This window comes from Pavona decussata, unplaced genomic scaffold, assembly GCF_977016875.1.
Source record: "Pavona decussata unplaced genomic scaffold, jaPavDecu1.1 SCAFFOLD_69, whole genome shotgun sequence".
Lineage (NCBI taxonomy): Eukaryota > Metazoa > Cnidaria > Anthozoa > Scleractinia > Agariciidae > Pavona > Pavona decussata.
In genome coordinates this window covers 1,312,872-1,328,857 of record NW_028145488.1, presented here as the reverse complement: position 1 = coordinate 1,328,857, position 15,986 = coordinate 1,312,872, and the positions used below count along the sequence as shown (strand labels likewise).

The 15,986-nt window shown below is 37.2% G+C and overlaps 1 protein-coding gene across 2 annotated transcripts; it reads left to right on the top strand.

Moving 5' to 3' along the window:
• The first annotated feature begins 1,539 nt into the window (after window positions 1-1,539).
• Window positions 1,540-15,718, top strand: LOC146477701 (putative histone-lysine N-methyltransferase PRDM6). 2 transcript variants are annotated; one of them, XM_085113032.1, is made up of 8 exons: window positions 1,540-1,614; window positions 3,419-3,604; window positions 7,797-7,972; window positions 9,086-9,294; window positions 10,660-10,909; window positions 11,712-11,779; window positions 13,156-13,296; window positions 14,939-15,718. In XM_085113032.1, exons 2-8 carry the CDS (start codon window positions 3,543-3,545, stop codon window positions 15,227-15,229), a joined length of 1,197 nt encoding a protein of 398 aa, XP_084969158.1. In that variant the 5' UTR covers window positions 1,540-1,614; window positions 3,419-3,542; the 3' UTR covers window positions 15,230-15,718. The 2 variants fall into 2 exon arrangements, with proteins under 2 accessions (XP_084969158.1, XP_084969157.1); XM_085113031.1 differs by lacking the exons at window positions 1,540-1,614; window positions 3,419-3,604 and adding an exon at window positions 5,058-5,814.
• The last annotated feature ends 268 nt before the right edge of the window (window positions 15,719-15,986 follow it).

Below are 15,986 nucleotides of genomic sequence, written 5' to 3'. Positions count from 1 at the left end.
TCTGGTTTAAAAACTGGAGTATCCTTGTTTTTGAACCAGACTTACCAGGCTTGAACCTTGTGTGCAAAAAGCCTGGTTAACCCTGATATTGCAAATAACCAAGCTCTAGCTAAGACTTCTTGGTCAACCAGGGTAGCCCTGGTAACCCTGGTAAGTCCGTTAACCCAGGGTTTCATAAATACATGTAACCAGGGTTACCAGGTTTAATCGTACTGAAGTAAGGTCTAGCTGAAAGCCCTTGCCTCGCTACTCTAACGCGTATGCGAAAGTCATTCCTTTAATGAATTTCTCCAACGATGGCATTTGTAAATAGTTTCTTCAAATTCCTCCTAACAGAATTTTTTTCGTAACGTTTATCGTTACAAAATTAACTATATTTTTGTCTTTAATAAATTGTATCTTTCATAGCAGATATCTTGCCATTATCTCAATTATTGAGAGCTTCACTGGTCATGTTGTTTACTTACGAAGCCAAATGTTTTTTTTTAAATATGACACAGAACTCTCAGAATTCGGACGTTGCAAAACTATAAATCATTGGAGAAGTTTATAGGTAAAAAGACAAACTGTCAAACAAATTGAGAATTATAGAAAATTTACGAAATAAAGAACGTAAACATAAGCCAAAGAATTGACCTGTTTCTTTGCCACGCATTTTTAACAAATTTGGGCAGAATTCCCTAGGCGAAATTTAACATCTTGTAGCACAACTTCGGAGAAATGTACTCCACAATAAGCCAGATCTATGTTGTCCAAAGACAACTTTAAGTGTCTCCTTCACAAGCCAAGCACGGGAAAGGTTTTCTTTGCTTGAATTACATCCTGCAGTCATTTACTACTCACATTTTTGTAAATAATCCCAAATCCTAAAATTTATTCAAAATTCCATCCTCGATATATTAATAAACAGACATGCATGTAACTCCTAAAATGTCGTATATTAATTTGCTAACTTTCATTTCGTAATTTTGTGAGTCAATAACAAAATTCCATTTGGGTAGATGCAGTTTCCAAAAATTGTTCAAAACAGTTTCAGCGGTTTTCAAAAATAAAAATAGCTGAATTCGCCCTGAGGGTATGGTCCAATTCTTTTCTTTTCTGTCAGTTGTTTTTAGCAAATTATTTGAACGTAGGTGTATTGTTATAATAGGAAAACTGAACATCACAATTATCTGTCACCCGCTACGAACCACTTGAAATGAAAAATAAGCTCGACAAATTTTAGTGAAGATGTTCACAGCTTCAAAAATATGAACTTTAATTTACTAGTTTGGGGTGCCTATATCCAACGATACTTGGTTATTCATTTTATTTAATTTTACGCTACTGACCAGTGTACAAGTTGACAAATTTACATCAAACCATAAAAATACTGAATCTTTTACAACATTCACCTGGCGTGCTGATATAGTATGTTATGTTCCGCTTGGCGGCAGATACCGAAAGAATTCTCATCATGAATATTGATAAAAAGACAAGTTAAACTACCTGCTCAACAAATGAAGCATATCTGTCAAAAAGTGTAGACTTTGTGACAGTTGAGCTCAAAGATAATTGAATTATGCACAAGAAATTGCTTTGGTTGCAGCACCAAGTCACGCTAGAGACTCAAACGTAAGAAAAGTTACCATTTGAGATTCTGTATTTATATTTAGTGGGAGAAAATACCTAGTGATAACATTTACTTGTTGATACTTACGTTTGGGAGAAAAAGCCGCAAATATCGTTGTAGATTTAAGTATAAAATAAATTTTCTGTCATCTTCTAGAAGGTTTAGAGATATATCCATAGTTTTTGAGTTTTCTCTGGCTAAATTGCAACACCAAAAAAGAGTAGTAATAGTTTCAAGCTGAAATTCTGCGATGAACCAGTTACGTTTAAAGATAATATTTCGACAATTGAGCTGATAGGTGCTGATAAACTTATTTTAATGTAGAGTTAAGTTTTATCAAATTACTTGAGCAGAATTATTGTAGAAGATAATTTTCATAGCGTCTCTAAAACTTGCACTACTCGTTCTTAAAACCAGAGTTCAGGAGGTAAGAATGTTTTCTTGCTCACTAAAAGCCGTGGTAAAAAGTAGCCTCAGCTAATTAATAATTTACTAATAGCCTGCCGAATATATGGTAAACAAAGTTCTCGAAATTAAAAATCTACAACGGTGGTGTAAATTAGATTCGTTAAAAGGTATTAACTGCCTTAACTTTTATCTGCCGGTTTTTTATTGTTGGAAATTGAGCTATTTTGTTTTAGCAAAAACTAAGGCGTTTGGTTACAAATTTTGGGTTGGTTTCAAACGATGACAATACGGGTAAGTTTTTCTGCTCAAGAGTTTGAACGTTTGAAAATGTTTTCGTTGCGTTGTGACAAATATTGCGTAGAATACTTACAACAAACCCAAGGATGAACGAAAGCTAAAAATAAGTTGATTTAAGTGATGGTAACGTAACATAATTTGTCAATTTTTGGTATGGATTCAAGTTAATTTACTATATATACTGTTGCCAAATTTTTTGTAATCGTTTTAACTTTCTCGTTTTTTCATTTTAAATTTACTCTACTGACGAAATTGAATTAGTGCAGCTTTAGTATATTCTATTTACGGTAATCGCTTTACTAAAATGAGAGAAAGCAAAAAATGTGGACATTGGGCAACAAAGGCGTCAAGCTGATTGAAAAGAATATATTTGAGGCTTTTGTGTGTTTTTCGCATGTAAACAGTAGAAATTAAGACATGTTTTCCACAAAAACAAAAGGGATAAAACTTTTGAAAACCTGCTCCGTAACAACTAGATTGTTGCCCTTTCACTTTCACGTTCAAAGCATATAAATACATTTTCTGAAATCGTCATATCGAGAATTTGAAAAGTCGTGAGGCAGCGTGGTAGCTATTTTTCTGATCAAATGTTTAATTCTCCTCTTTCTGGGACTGAAAACCCATTGATTTCGTAGAAGAAGAAACTGCACGTAAGGATTTAATGATTTTTATCGGAAATGTATTTTTTCAAGTTAAAGAACCCTGTTTTAAAAAACAAAAACAGTTTTGGCGAATTTTTGTTTAACTTAAATGATGCAACTTAAGTATTTGACATGGTTGATGTCATGAAAATTAAAATGTAGTATTTATGTGACGCGGAAACTTTGACTCACAATTCGTTCAAGACTGCATGGAATCCAAATCCCTATCTGTAAAAGGCGAGAAAACGCTATTAAAATATCAAAATAATTTTACACCTTTTAAGAAACAACAATGGGCGTAAATTCTGATGTCTCATGTTTTGTTGAGTCGTTGCTCCAAAAACTCGAATCAGTGAAAGTTATCCTTAACGTTTCCCCTAAGTTTGGAAAAATACGTCTTGTGATTCCTTCGCAAATGTCTCCGAGTCATGCTGACACCGGTTATTTATCTCCCTTCAAGGCTGTCGTTATTCAGGTTATAGTCATCATTAATATTGATAACAGCGTATAACGTTAAACTACCTGCTTGCAAGCAAAACGATTCTGTCAAAAGGGTAGAATATTTATAGCAACTCCATTCAATTATGCACAAGACAGCGTTTGGAGGACAAAGCCAGAACAAGGGAATCACGGATCCATTTGAAAGGTAAGGCCACCTCCATTTTTTGTAGACCCCTTTAATTGTTCTTTGTTGGTCTTGGAGATCAACTATTAATTTTTCTCGGAGAAAAACCTTCATTAAACAAAACGTGTCATTTTGAGAGTTGTATTTTGCATTCAGCAAGCATGTAGTGAAGAACGATTGCAGAGGGATTTAGTCGGTGGCATTTTCTTGGTGTACCCGCTTAGCAACTGCGCCGTTAAAAACTATTAACAAAAATTCGGAATTCGCAAAACCATGCATATCTCGTCTTCTATAAAATATACGATGCTCAAATTTTGTAGGTTGGCTAATGTAGAAGTAATCTTTAAGTGAAGCATGTTGTTACTTTAATTTCTCACTCATATATTTATACGATGAGGTATTTTTGTCGATACTGGAAGGGAAATGCACTTATTAAAAAATCACACGTTGTGTTAGTAGTTGACTAGAAATTATCAGCGGCTGTATTTAATTTATTTCAAGTAACTTGAAAAGAAAACAAAGAAAATGTTTACGAGAATATCGATTTCGATTTCGATTTGTTTTGAGTTAACTCAAAGATGAACAAATTCGATAAACTGGGGAGCTTCTACTTCGCTCAAAATAATTGAAATTTTGTTGAATCAGACTTGGAATTGGGAATTGAACCACTTAATTAACATATTTAAAAAAATGACATTTGGTAATTACGTGATAATTGTATTGCGACTGACTTCAGTTTGAATGTCCTTTAGTCTAGTAATTTTCAAGTCAGCAAAACAAAAACTATATCAGGATCGAGCCATCAGCTCTTGTTTGTAAAAGAAAGCGGCTTGCCTTTGAATGATTGATAGCCTGCTGCAATATTTCAAATGTATTGTTGTGTGTTGGCTATTGAGTTAGCCATGTTTTTATCGAGAGAGAACGATATCAAGAGAACACATTTACCAAAATGCTTTGCTGTGTCCAGAGTAGCCGAAAAGTTTCACCTGCAAAACACAACGAATATCTTTTTCTCAACTTGTATCGTTTGATTTTGTTTCCTTTTGCATGAAAAAGATATATGAAAATGTCAACACATGACAGTTGGTTGAACGCAAAAGTTTCAAGTTTCTAGTAGTTAAAGGTATGTCTTCTTAAAGTAAAGGAACGGAACTCAGGAATTTTTAAAGCCTGTCTTGGAACAAAGGGCAACACATAAACTTCCCAAAATGCTGCGACCACCTTTTACAGTGCAACACGAAATAACGAAATAACAAAGTATTTTTTTATGTGGGTGACAAGAAAAGTATTTGCCCTTAATGCATTAATTGCTTGTAACATCTTATTCCCCATTTTACGATGCAAAGTGTAAAGAATAGTGGGGATGAAATTTTTGTTTTAGTCAAAATTTATCAGAATGAGAATCGCAAGTAAGTAAGTAAAGGAACAGAACTCAGGAATTTTTAAAGCCTGTCTTGGAACAAAGGGCAACACATAAACTTCCCAAAATGCTGCGACCACCTTTCACAGTGCAACACGAAATAACGAAATAATAAAATATTTTTTTATGTGGGTGACAAGAAAAGTATTAGCCCTTAATGCATTAATTGCTTGTAACATCTTATTCCGCATTTTACGATGCAAAGTGTAAAGAATAGTGGGGATGAAATTTTTGTTTTAGTCAAAATTTATCAGAATGAGAATCGTACGGGAGATCTCTCCATATAACTTCAAAAAGTAATTTAAGTAACAGAGCAACAACAACAAAAAAAAACCGTTCTGCAGCTGCATTAATGTCTAATAGACTAGGCTTTAAAGTCTCAAAGGTTACTTCTTTTTAGCAATGAAAGACGTTGGTAAATTCTTTATCAAAATCCACTGTTTAACGGTAACTTGTTATCAAGTGTAAAAATTCAGAGGTACTTTATCCCGTGAATGCATAAAATTTGTTCAATCTGTTTTTAGTGTTCTTAGATACTCCAATTTCAATTGATATCACGGTTGGCCGTACCAGCTAATACTTTGAGATAATTTCTTACACCTTGGTGGTGTATATCCCCAATCGGTGTTTTTGCGATAAATAATTAATAGCAACACAAGTTAAACTACCTGTTTAACAAATTAAACCTTTCTGTCAAAAACTGTGTAGATTTTATGACAGTTTGGCACAAAGATATAAATCTCATTATGCACAAGACAGGACTTTTGAGACAAACGGAGGACAAAGGCGGAATCAAAACAGAAGTTCTGAAGTGAGTAAAAAAATGATTTGAGGGTTTTGTGTGAATATTAGTGGTTTAAATCCTTTGTCACCGATACAATAGCACACCAATGTTTATGTTGACTTAACTGAACTGAAAATTTAAACGAAAACCCTACCTTACTATAAATGAAATTTTTTTGTGAGCGTAAACATAAATTTGTCACATTAGAATTCTCGCAAGTTTTCCGGCCGGATTGTCACAGTCCTAACCTACATACAGGAACAGCTTCTCGTGCAATGTTTTCTACTCAGGAAAAAAGAGCCAATGTTTTGTCGGTTGTAACACAAATTACGCAATTACATGATACAAATTCGACACCTTGCTTTTGTTTTAATTGTTTCAAACCTAATGTCGTAAATTGTTAACTTATACCGACCTTGTTCTCCGAGATAAAACTGTTTTGATTCTACGAAATTAGTTCGATGTTTTGAAAGTAAAACATTCTTACTCAAACCATGTGGTGAGAAATAGTACCATGTTTTGAATAATTTATCGATCGCCCGCTGAATGTATTGAAAAACAAAAAAAACCTAAAGCTCAACATTGGGAGAGGAAAATGAGGTTATTAGTTTTCTTATGGGGTATTACTTAGTTGGTCATAAACTGGCTCAACATGTACCTCTAAATTCGATAATTTGTCAAATAGATGATGAATTATGAGTGGTAATGTTTTTGAGATAATAAGGGAATTTTGCCATCAAAATAAAATGTGTATTTTTAGCCGGCCTTGAGGAGTTTTTCCTTTTGGTTATTTACCTTGCAGGTGACATTGGAGAAATTTTCCATAATAATTGCAAAACACATCCAAAACAACTCAACTAAAAAGGAGGCACTTCTTGTTGGCGACTGTTTAAGCCGTTAGTGATGAAAAACGTGCCAGATAAAATAGTATAGAATATTACGGTCTTTAAATACTTAAATCAACGTGAATGTGTGCTTGTCAAGATTTGCTTTACTAACCCAATTGAAAAAGCAGAATAACTTGGGTAAGTTATGGCCTATCGCTTAAATTTTATTTTCGTTTGACCGCGGTGACAATTGGAGATAATTTTGGCTATATATCATAGGTTGAACCAAATAGAGCGACAGTTTAAATTTTTGGTGTCACTCTTTCTATCTTTCAAATAAGGGCATAACTTAATTTTTCAGGAAAATTAATAATTTTAACCGCTGTTGGTGCTCTCCCAAAAAAACCAGACTGATTTTTTTTATTTCGAGTTATTGCTTTGCATAGGACTGTCTAAACCTTTTGTTTGACGACGTTTTTGCCACCGACGTCGTTGCCGCCCACGTCGCCCCGATAACACTTCCCCAGGTTTCTCTCTTATCCTTGATCGTAGAACGCAAGAGTTGATGAGAAGGAGTCCCCCTTCCTCTTTTCTGCTTCCCATCAACGCTTTCAAGACCCCTGACGAGAATGACGACTGGAAGCGAAACAGAGTCCCCCTCTAATTAGCGCTGTTGCCTTTTTATAAGCTTGCCTTTATTCAACTTTTTCTTTTGGGCATTCTTATCTTCTGATTACTTGATACCAAACTACAACCTTGAACTCATGTGTTGGAAAAAATCTCCCCTTCCCCCCGTTTCAATGTTGTTGAAGAAATTGTCTTCCCATGGATTGATTTGACAACTTCAACACTGAACGGGGGGGAACGGGGTAATTTTCCACGACAATACGTCCATCTTTCTAGCCTCCAACCACCCATCCAGTGATGTCTCGACTGAAAGTCCTACGCCCCAACCACCGTGCCTCCTTCTTTCAGGAACATTATTGTCTAGCTCAATGATCAAAAACGCATTCTTAAGTTGTTGCTTTAATAGTAATTAAAAGAACCCCTCGCTACAGGAACGTCAAAACACCAGCATTAATTTTAAGTGTCACGTTTTACAAACTACCAACACCGATTGTCATTGTTTGTCTTCGTACCAAAATGTAGTTTGATTAATCTTCCATTTTGACTTCATTTCAGAGAGAGCATGAACAAACTATCGTCACTGGCTGAGCCAAAAATGCCAGGAACTGCATCCAAGAGGCCGCAGTTCTCCTGGGAAGATATCTGCATGTACTTGTACGGACACAAGCCTGTTGAGCCTGCAGTCCTTGAAGACCAGCGCAAACTTTTTAAGAAAGAAGAAAATTGCCAAGGTAACACTGATGTAATTCCCTTGCCTTGAGCGTTAAGCTACAGAAATCGCAGCTAGGCTATCCTAATTTCCTTCTAATAACAGCACCTTTCTATCGAGTGTCGAAATAATCTTGTGTTTACTTTGGTTATGATCTACTACGCTCTGTGATTGGCTAGCAAAACTTGTACTACTTTCTCACCCAGTGAGGAGCAAAACCGAAGCCAATTGTGACTTGGTCGCACGCGTTTTCCTGTGCTTGGCACCGATATGTAAATTTGCTTCGAATTCTGATTGGTATACTGCGCCTTGTACGTCTGTTGGGATTGGCTAGAGTCAATACTTTGGGTCTGGTCTCACGACATTCAATTGAAAACCGATCTAAAGCTAAAATCCAAAGAACAAGTTGTGTTTAGTTTAGTATGTATGCATTTACTCTATCAGCCTCCTATAGCCCTTATTAAATGCTGAGAGATTAAATTGGATTTGTAACAATGTTGACAGTATTCTCAAAAAAATAATACATACAACTGCCTAAAAGGGGCAGTGTCACCTGATTTTTCCACTTTGAGCAGACAAAAAAAATATATTTGAATCGATAGAATCGTCAAAATAATGGTTCAGTTTTGTTAACAATAACCCTACTAGTACACAGAAACTAGTATCATTCATCTTTGGCTGCGAGTGGCTTGGATTAAAATGGATTGGAACTTGAAAAATTGGCCAATTTTCAAGTTCTTCCTGTGTATTGTAGAGAAGTCGCTAAAAACTGATTATGCTTTGTACTTCCTCGGATAAGTCCCTTTTTATTTTCTTCCTGGCGATCTATCAGCAATTCCATGTTAAATCGTGATAGTGCCGCGTTGACTCATAAAACTAAATCACGTTGTAAATTAATTTAAGGTAGTCGGTTACGTTGAACGTAGCTGACGCTTTCACGGTATCGTCTATACAGTTACTGCTTACAACTGTGTGCAAAGACTTTGTGAAAAGACGTTGCACTCAGTTTTTTGTTGGGGGAGCGGGAAAAGATACAAAAAGGGTCTGATCTGTAGCTTTGAGCTCACCTGATAACAACACCTGATTTCATGACGACAAAATCAATTTCGTTTATTTCTCTCCTTATACTAAACAGATCGAAAGAAAAAGCGCTGCTCTCCACCAAGTCCATCCTTGGTATTCCCGGATGAAGTCAGGCTTTGCAAGTCGAGTGTCCCTGGGGCAGAGTATGGAGTGTGTGCAGCTCAGCCCATTCCCCCTGGGACTTGGATTGGTCCGTATGAAGGCCAGGTTGTTGGGCGAGAGGACCTTCGCGAGGGAGCACATAACAGTTATATGTGGGAGGTATGATTATTAGTATGCTAATGATAATGTCGCCGTAGTCATGGCATTAGAAAATAATAATAATAATAATAATAATAATAATAATAATAATAATATAGAGCTAATATTATTGATATAATTTCTCAACGCTCTTTACAATGGATGACCAATACAAAAAAAGGTAGAAGTAAGAAGTTGAAAGTAAAAAGTTCAAAATTTTCAAATAATTTCAAAGCCAACTACCTGTGAGTTCCACTCACCACTAAAATATAAAAGTATTCTTTAAAAGAATGTCTTCAGGCGTTTTTCTGCAGCTTTCTAAGCTGTTGCTTGTTCGTATATTCAGTAAATTAACAGTTCCTTATTAAAGCGGTTTTGGTTTGAGTGTAGTAAGGCCAAAACCAAAAGAATTAAGTACGCTGACCAATCATGAGAGATGTAAACAGCGCAGTGAACCAATCAGAACTCAAAGCAAATCTACGTAAGCAGGATTAAGAGCAGGAAAACGTGTGCGAGCAAGACAGTTTAGGTTTTTCTTCTCATTGATTGAGAAAGAGGCATAAACTTTACCAACCAATCACAGAGCGAAGTAAAGCAAAAGCAAAGTAATTGCCAATTGTTCTCAATATTCAATTGAAAGCTGCTCTTAGACACCTAAGTAAAACTTTCTCCGACACACTTCAGTTGTTTAGCTGGGCATCTAGCGAAATGTTTTATCTGGAAACACCAATGAATAAGACACTGAATATGACCATGCTCCCTTCCTCACAAAGTGTAAGTTACTCATCCTCCCGGCCTTAAAACGACCTCCTATCTAAAGTCGCAACTGACATTGTAGAAAAGAGAGCAGACCCATTTAAGAAAGTTAGGACAAAAAAATTTATCATGGTCCATGATCAAATTGACAATGAATAAAAATACCGAACATGACAGCGTTACTAGTGTCTTATCACTCCACTCGAGGAGGCAACGGAAAGGTTAAGAATTACGTTTACGGCAAAAGGCAAACGTGAGTTATGACCACGTGACCATGTTTATCCTATATTTGCCGCTTGCTGTTTTCAGTTTCTCTGTCAAATCGAGTAGTTTTGCGTTAGCATCAAAGGCCAGAATTAGTTTGTACTATTATCATCTTTGTACTCTTTATTTCAAGAAAAAATAAACGCGAATCTCAATTTTGCCGTTTGCCGTAAACGCAATTCTTAATCTCTCTAATATCTGTCTCCAGGCTTCGGGTATTAACACAAAACGAGGGACGTTTGTTTCAGTTTTAGTGCAGTGAAGTCATTCAGTACTATTAGGCAGACATGTTTTTGAGAGGAGAACTTGTTATTTGGTAGCGACATAAATGGCTGTTGACTGTTGTTGCTTTCTCTACCATGATAGATTTACAAAGATGGAAAGTTCAGTCATTTTATCGATGGCAGCGAGGAATACATGTCGAGCTGGATGAGGTTCATCCAGTGTGCTCGCTACAAGGAGGAACAAAACATGACTGTGTTTCAGTACTGTGGAAACATTTACTACCGGGCGTTTAGACACATTCCTGCTGGCCGGGAGTTGCTCGTGTGGTACGATGAAAAATACTCCGAGTTTATTGACATCCCGGCATTGACGAAAGCAAGGGTTGTTAAAGGTACGATTGGTCAGCTCTGATTGATTTACGTCTGGTTAACGGATCAGTCACTAATCCACCGACCCACCCATTTATCCATCCACCCACTTTTCCATCTCTCCTTCTCCATCTGCCTTCTTCCTCTCTTATTTCATTAAACCAACCAACCCAACCCAACCAACCCAACCCAACCAACCAACCAACCAACCAAACCAAACCAACCAACCAACCAACCAACCAACCAACCAACCAACCAACCAACCAACCAACCAACCAACCAACCAACCAACCATGGATCAGATAATTAACTCTGTACTACATGCTTAAGTGCTAAAGTAAACCCATAAATTTCCTACTGAGAGTTAGCTCTAGTAAGGAATGGGGGACCACCGAGGTCGAAGATAAAATCTTCCACACGGCAGGAATCGAGCCACCGATCTCCGATTTGAAGAACCGTTGCTCTACCGACTGAGCTACGACGCCATGATTTGAAATGACCAACTAACCAACCCATTCCTTCACTTTTTGTATCGCTTGCACGATTGATCCTTCGTTCCTTCCTGTTATCATCATCGTCATCATCATCATCATCATCATCATCATCATCATCATCATCATCATCATCAATTTCAGGCAATTATGCTCAAATAGAGCGGGCTCAGCATAACTTTTTCTTTATTATTTATCATTATTTGTGAAAAACAATTCCATTCATTTAACTGACCAACTGACCAACTCACTGATTTAAGAAAGCAAAAAAGTGCTGATGTTTAATAAAAAGAAAACCTCACTAGACGTTTTAATATATGATCTTCATTGACAGAACACACAGTTCAGTGGAAGCCACCTGGGATGGACGAAGAACTTTTATACGAAGATTCACGGGATCAGGTATAATAAACTTACCAAATTGAAATGTAGGAGGCGTAAAAGAAATAAGTCGAGGTATGGTGGTATGATGAACCCGGTGTGTAAAAAGCCTGGAATCAATTCAATAACACTTAGCTATGCGTTCGTAGTTTACAAGGTGGGTCCTCGTTTTGTATGAGCGTACATCAAGGGACCCAATGAAGAGTAGAAAATGAATTCAGTAATCTTGTCAAAGGCTTCTAACAATGCGCATTGAACTCGTTTTATCCCCAACGACCCAGAACAAACCGTGCAAAGGTTAAAGTTTCATTGAATTGGCCCCTGGTCAGGCATGACATTCCTGGTATCCTTGACAATCCTGGTGTAATGACTGAAAACGAAGAAGTTGTTGGGGAGGACGATATCTTGGGTCAATCCAATAAAACGCGTTTGCATAATTTGCAATCTGGGACCTTGCTTTTACATGCTCGCACAAAATGAATATGTATCGAGGAGAAACTGCAGCAATGATGAATGATTTGAAATTTTAAAAACTGATTTTAAAAACAACAGCTCAGATTGTAAGCCATTAGTTGAATAGGTTCTTGACATCCAATAGACTGCTTCCGTAATATAAAATCTTCCAACAGTGCAAGCATTGGGATGCAATCTACCCAATATGAAATATGTAGCAATAGAACTTAAATTTTGGGATGCATTCTGCAAAAGCCCAGGCTTTGTTGTGTTAAAGGAAACTTCCAAGCCCGCAATAAATTAACGTTAAATTTATTGTTGAAAAGACAATCGAATTTCAAATTTTGTTGGAAAACATGGAAATAATATGTCTGTGCCGGGTAAAACAGGACTTGATTATCACGCCTCTTTTCGCTTTAAAATTTCCCGGGCGTCGCCATGTTGGATTTCATGACGTCATGCGGTTGCCCAATAGACCATTTCCGAGTTGCTTTGAACCTCATTATGAAAGCGAGGCTGAGTGCAAAGTTTTTGTTATGAAAATGAGTTTTCATTCATATGCAAGCAAAACTAATTTTCATATGAAACGTTTTGCACTTAGCCTCGCCTTCATAGTGAGGTTCACAGCGACTCGGAAATGGCCTATTGTTTCACACAAAAGAACTTCTGCCTATTGAAAATAGTGGCAACTGAATTATGTCATAAAATTCAAACTTGCTGCCCGCAGGAAATTTAAAAGCGAAAATAGGCTATAATCACATCTAATTTTAAGCACACTTCCATGTTATTTCCATCTTTCAGACTAAAATTTAGAATTTAGACATTATTTCCAACAATTTAACCCATTTTTACGTCATATTGTTGTTAGACTGGAGGTTCCCGATAAGGTTTAGAACGGTTACGTTAGAGTTAAAACACGCTAAGAATACTTTTTTCTTTTCAAGGACTTTGATGACCCAGAGAGGTCCCTGGATCCTTTTGGGTTGGGCCTCAAAGATCACGGGGAGCCCCATATTTGGAGATGTGGCCAATGCTCGCAGACGTTTTCACAACGAGTCCTTCTTCAAATGCACGTATGTCCACAGGTAAAATATTAGCTTCCTTTTGGTGACACTTTCCTCGTGGTGTGCATATTTTGTTAGTATTTCTATCATCGTCGTTGTACTGCAACTGCACGTCCACACGATCTCGCGATATTCAAAATGGCGGGCAGCGGCGAACACTGTGGGACACGCTGGCATACACTTGATTTTTGTATTTGCTAGGCTTTTTTCGGAATCAAATATGGCTGCCGGATAGATTTCATACCTGATCCCGCAAAAAATGTAGCGAAGACGAAAGGTGACAAAATGCACAACGATCTGTGAAGTATTGATGGTTTGCATGTGACATCGTGGCGGCCATGTTGGTGTACAGGAACAATAAGATTTTTCTCCTCTGGGACTTAACCTACATTTGTATGCAAACTATATGAAGAAATTTTCTTTTGTTGTGATCACCAACATGGCGGCAATGCAAACCACCTATTTTGCAGTCTTCGTTACTGTCAACCTTTTTAAATATAGCGAAGATCGGGCGTGAGGTTGGTCGTTTTGACCAATGTTATGAGGTTGGTCGTTATTATGAGCTATACAAACGTAAAAATTTAAAAGTAGTCTCCGTCTCAAAGTCTGTCACACTGTACTGGAATTCGTTTTTGGTTAGGGGTCATTAAACAGAAGTAAAATGCGGCCTGTGGCCTGTGTACAATATATTTAACATGGAAAACGTACGAGCAGAATTGGCTATTTTTTTCGTTGAGAAAGCGCGCGCGTTACATCTGACGTCATTTTTATTGTCTGTACTCTTATAGACAATAGCTATGAGCCAATCAGCGCGCGGGAATTTGGACAGTTATTGTAAAAATGATTATGGCTTTGTATGATACATGATATACGACAACCGTCCGATTCTCGATTTGAAGCGTGCAATGGAGACGTTCGAAAGAAAAATGTCAAGCAAAATTAAATATTTGATATGTAATGATATAACTTTACTTGCCAATTGTTGAAACAAGTCTTTACAAATTATTACGTTCGACGTAGTAAGAACGCACTCAAAATATAGATTGGAGTCGAGATCGTATGGGACAACGTTGATTCAGTGAATGAATGGATCTTGGGACGTGTATCTGGCATCCCCCGCAGATTTTGCAGGGTTGGATGTCATCATCACCAACTTGGCAAAGGAGAGAGAGAACCTGGGATCGAGATCATCGAACGCATTCCCCAAGCTTTGATTATTACTAGTATTTATTATCACCCTGTTCGTTTTGAATGTTGTTTTAATTAATTATTAATTTTCTGTAATTTAGGCCAATCGTAAATAACAGTAGTTAGTTGGGTTAAATTAGTTGTAGGTCCACATCAGCCCTTCAGTTGTCACTACTGACTTACTAATCAAATAAAGGATATACACTAACCGTTTGGATTTTTCTGTGCTTGAAAAACATAGGTTTCCAATGTATACCCAAAACATGTCCTCAAAGAGTGCTCTTCATGATCAGACACAGGGTTCTTCACTAGATTCAAGTTTCTTTATTTCCACGTATTAATTAAACACAAAGAACAGGAATTAGGAAGAAAGAAACGTGGAGGTGTGAAAACGAAAACCCAAATTTTCTGCTAACGACTTTCAATTTCCAGCCTAATAGCTGCTATAATGACTGATAAAGCTTCTCTGTTTTAGTCTCCAGATCGCCCATACCATTGCGGCCACTGTCCTTCATCGTTCCCAGGGCCGGCCGAGCTGAGAGAACACGTTGTCATTCATATCAACGAGAAGCCATTCAAATGCGGCTTTTGCGGGCGCTCATTCGCTGGTGCCACGACATTGAACAATCACATACGAACGCACACGGGGGAAAAGCCATTTAAATGTGAGAAATGTCAAAAAATGTTCTCGCAATCGACACAACTGAGTAGACATCAGAAGTCGCCGGAGGAGTGCCACAGGGAGGCCAACATGGAGCGAAAATAAACTGCAGTTGTGAATATTTCACAATCTTGAAGTTTGTCATGTTAAGGCTGACTAAACGGGAGAGGTGTGACGGTCCCCAATCAACTCCCATGCTTCTAGTTCAAAAATGAAGTTTGTAAAAAAAGAACCCTCTTAACTTTTATATATGTTGACGTCAAAGCTAATTCCCAGCGAGATCTTGAGGTATGTCTCTTAATAAACTTGAGCATCGACATTAATTTATGTGTAAATTGGAAAATGCAGTTTTATTGTATTTCCTGAAAAAACTTGTTATGTAGCACTTTCAGATAATGTAGCCTTTTTACCCCGTTTAACAACTGTAGGAAGTACTTCTCATTTTTGACCAAAATTGGTCTCTAGATAGTGAAGTTAAAAATCTTGTTGCTGGACGTCCTCTTACTCTTAGGATGCCTCACGTTTTATATTAATGCAGTGAATTAAACTATGACAGATTTAATACAGTGAATTAAACAATGAGTTCTCACGTAATTACATTTGGGCACGTGTTTTTGCGACTTTTCCGTTTCTATCACGAATGCTATTCTCTTATTGGCTACGCTACTCACTATCTATTCTGCTGTAGATAGTGAGTAAAGTGAGTGACCTAACAGTGTGCCGCCGTTTCTTCGCGTTTTCGAAGTGTCTGTGAAGAGGATTTTGAACGACTAGTAGATTTATACTAAAACAGTTAGATTTTTCGCTCTCGATTTCTATGCGTGATGGTTGATCCAGGCTTCACCCTCATCAACTATCACGC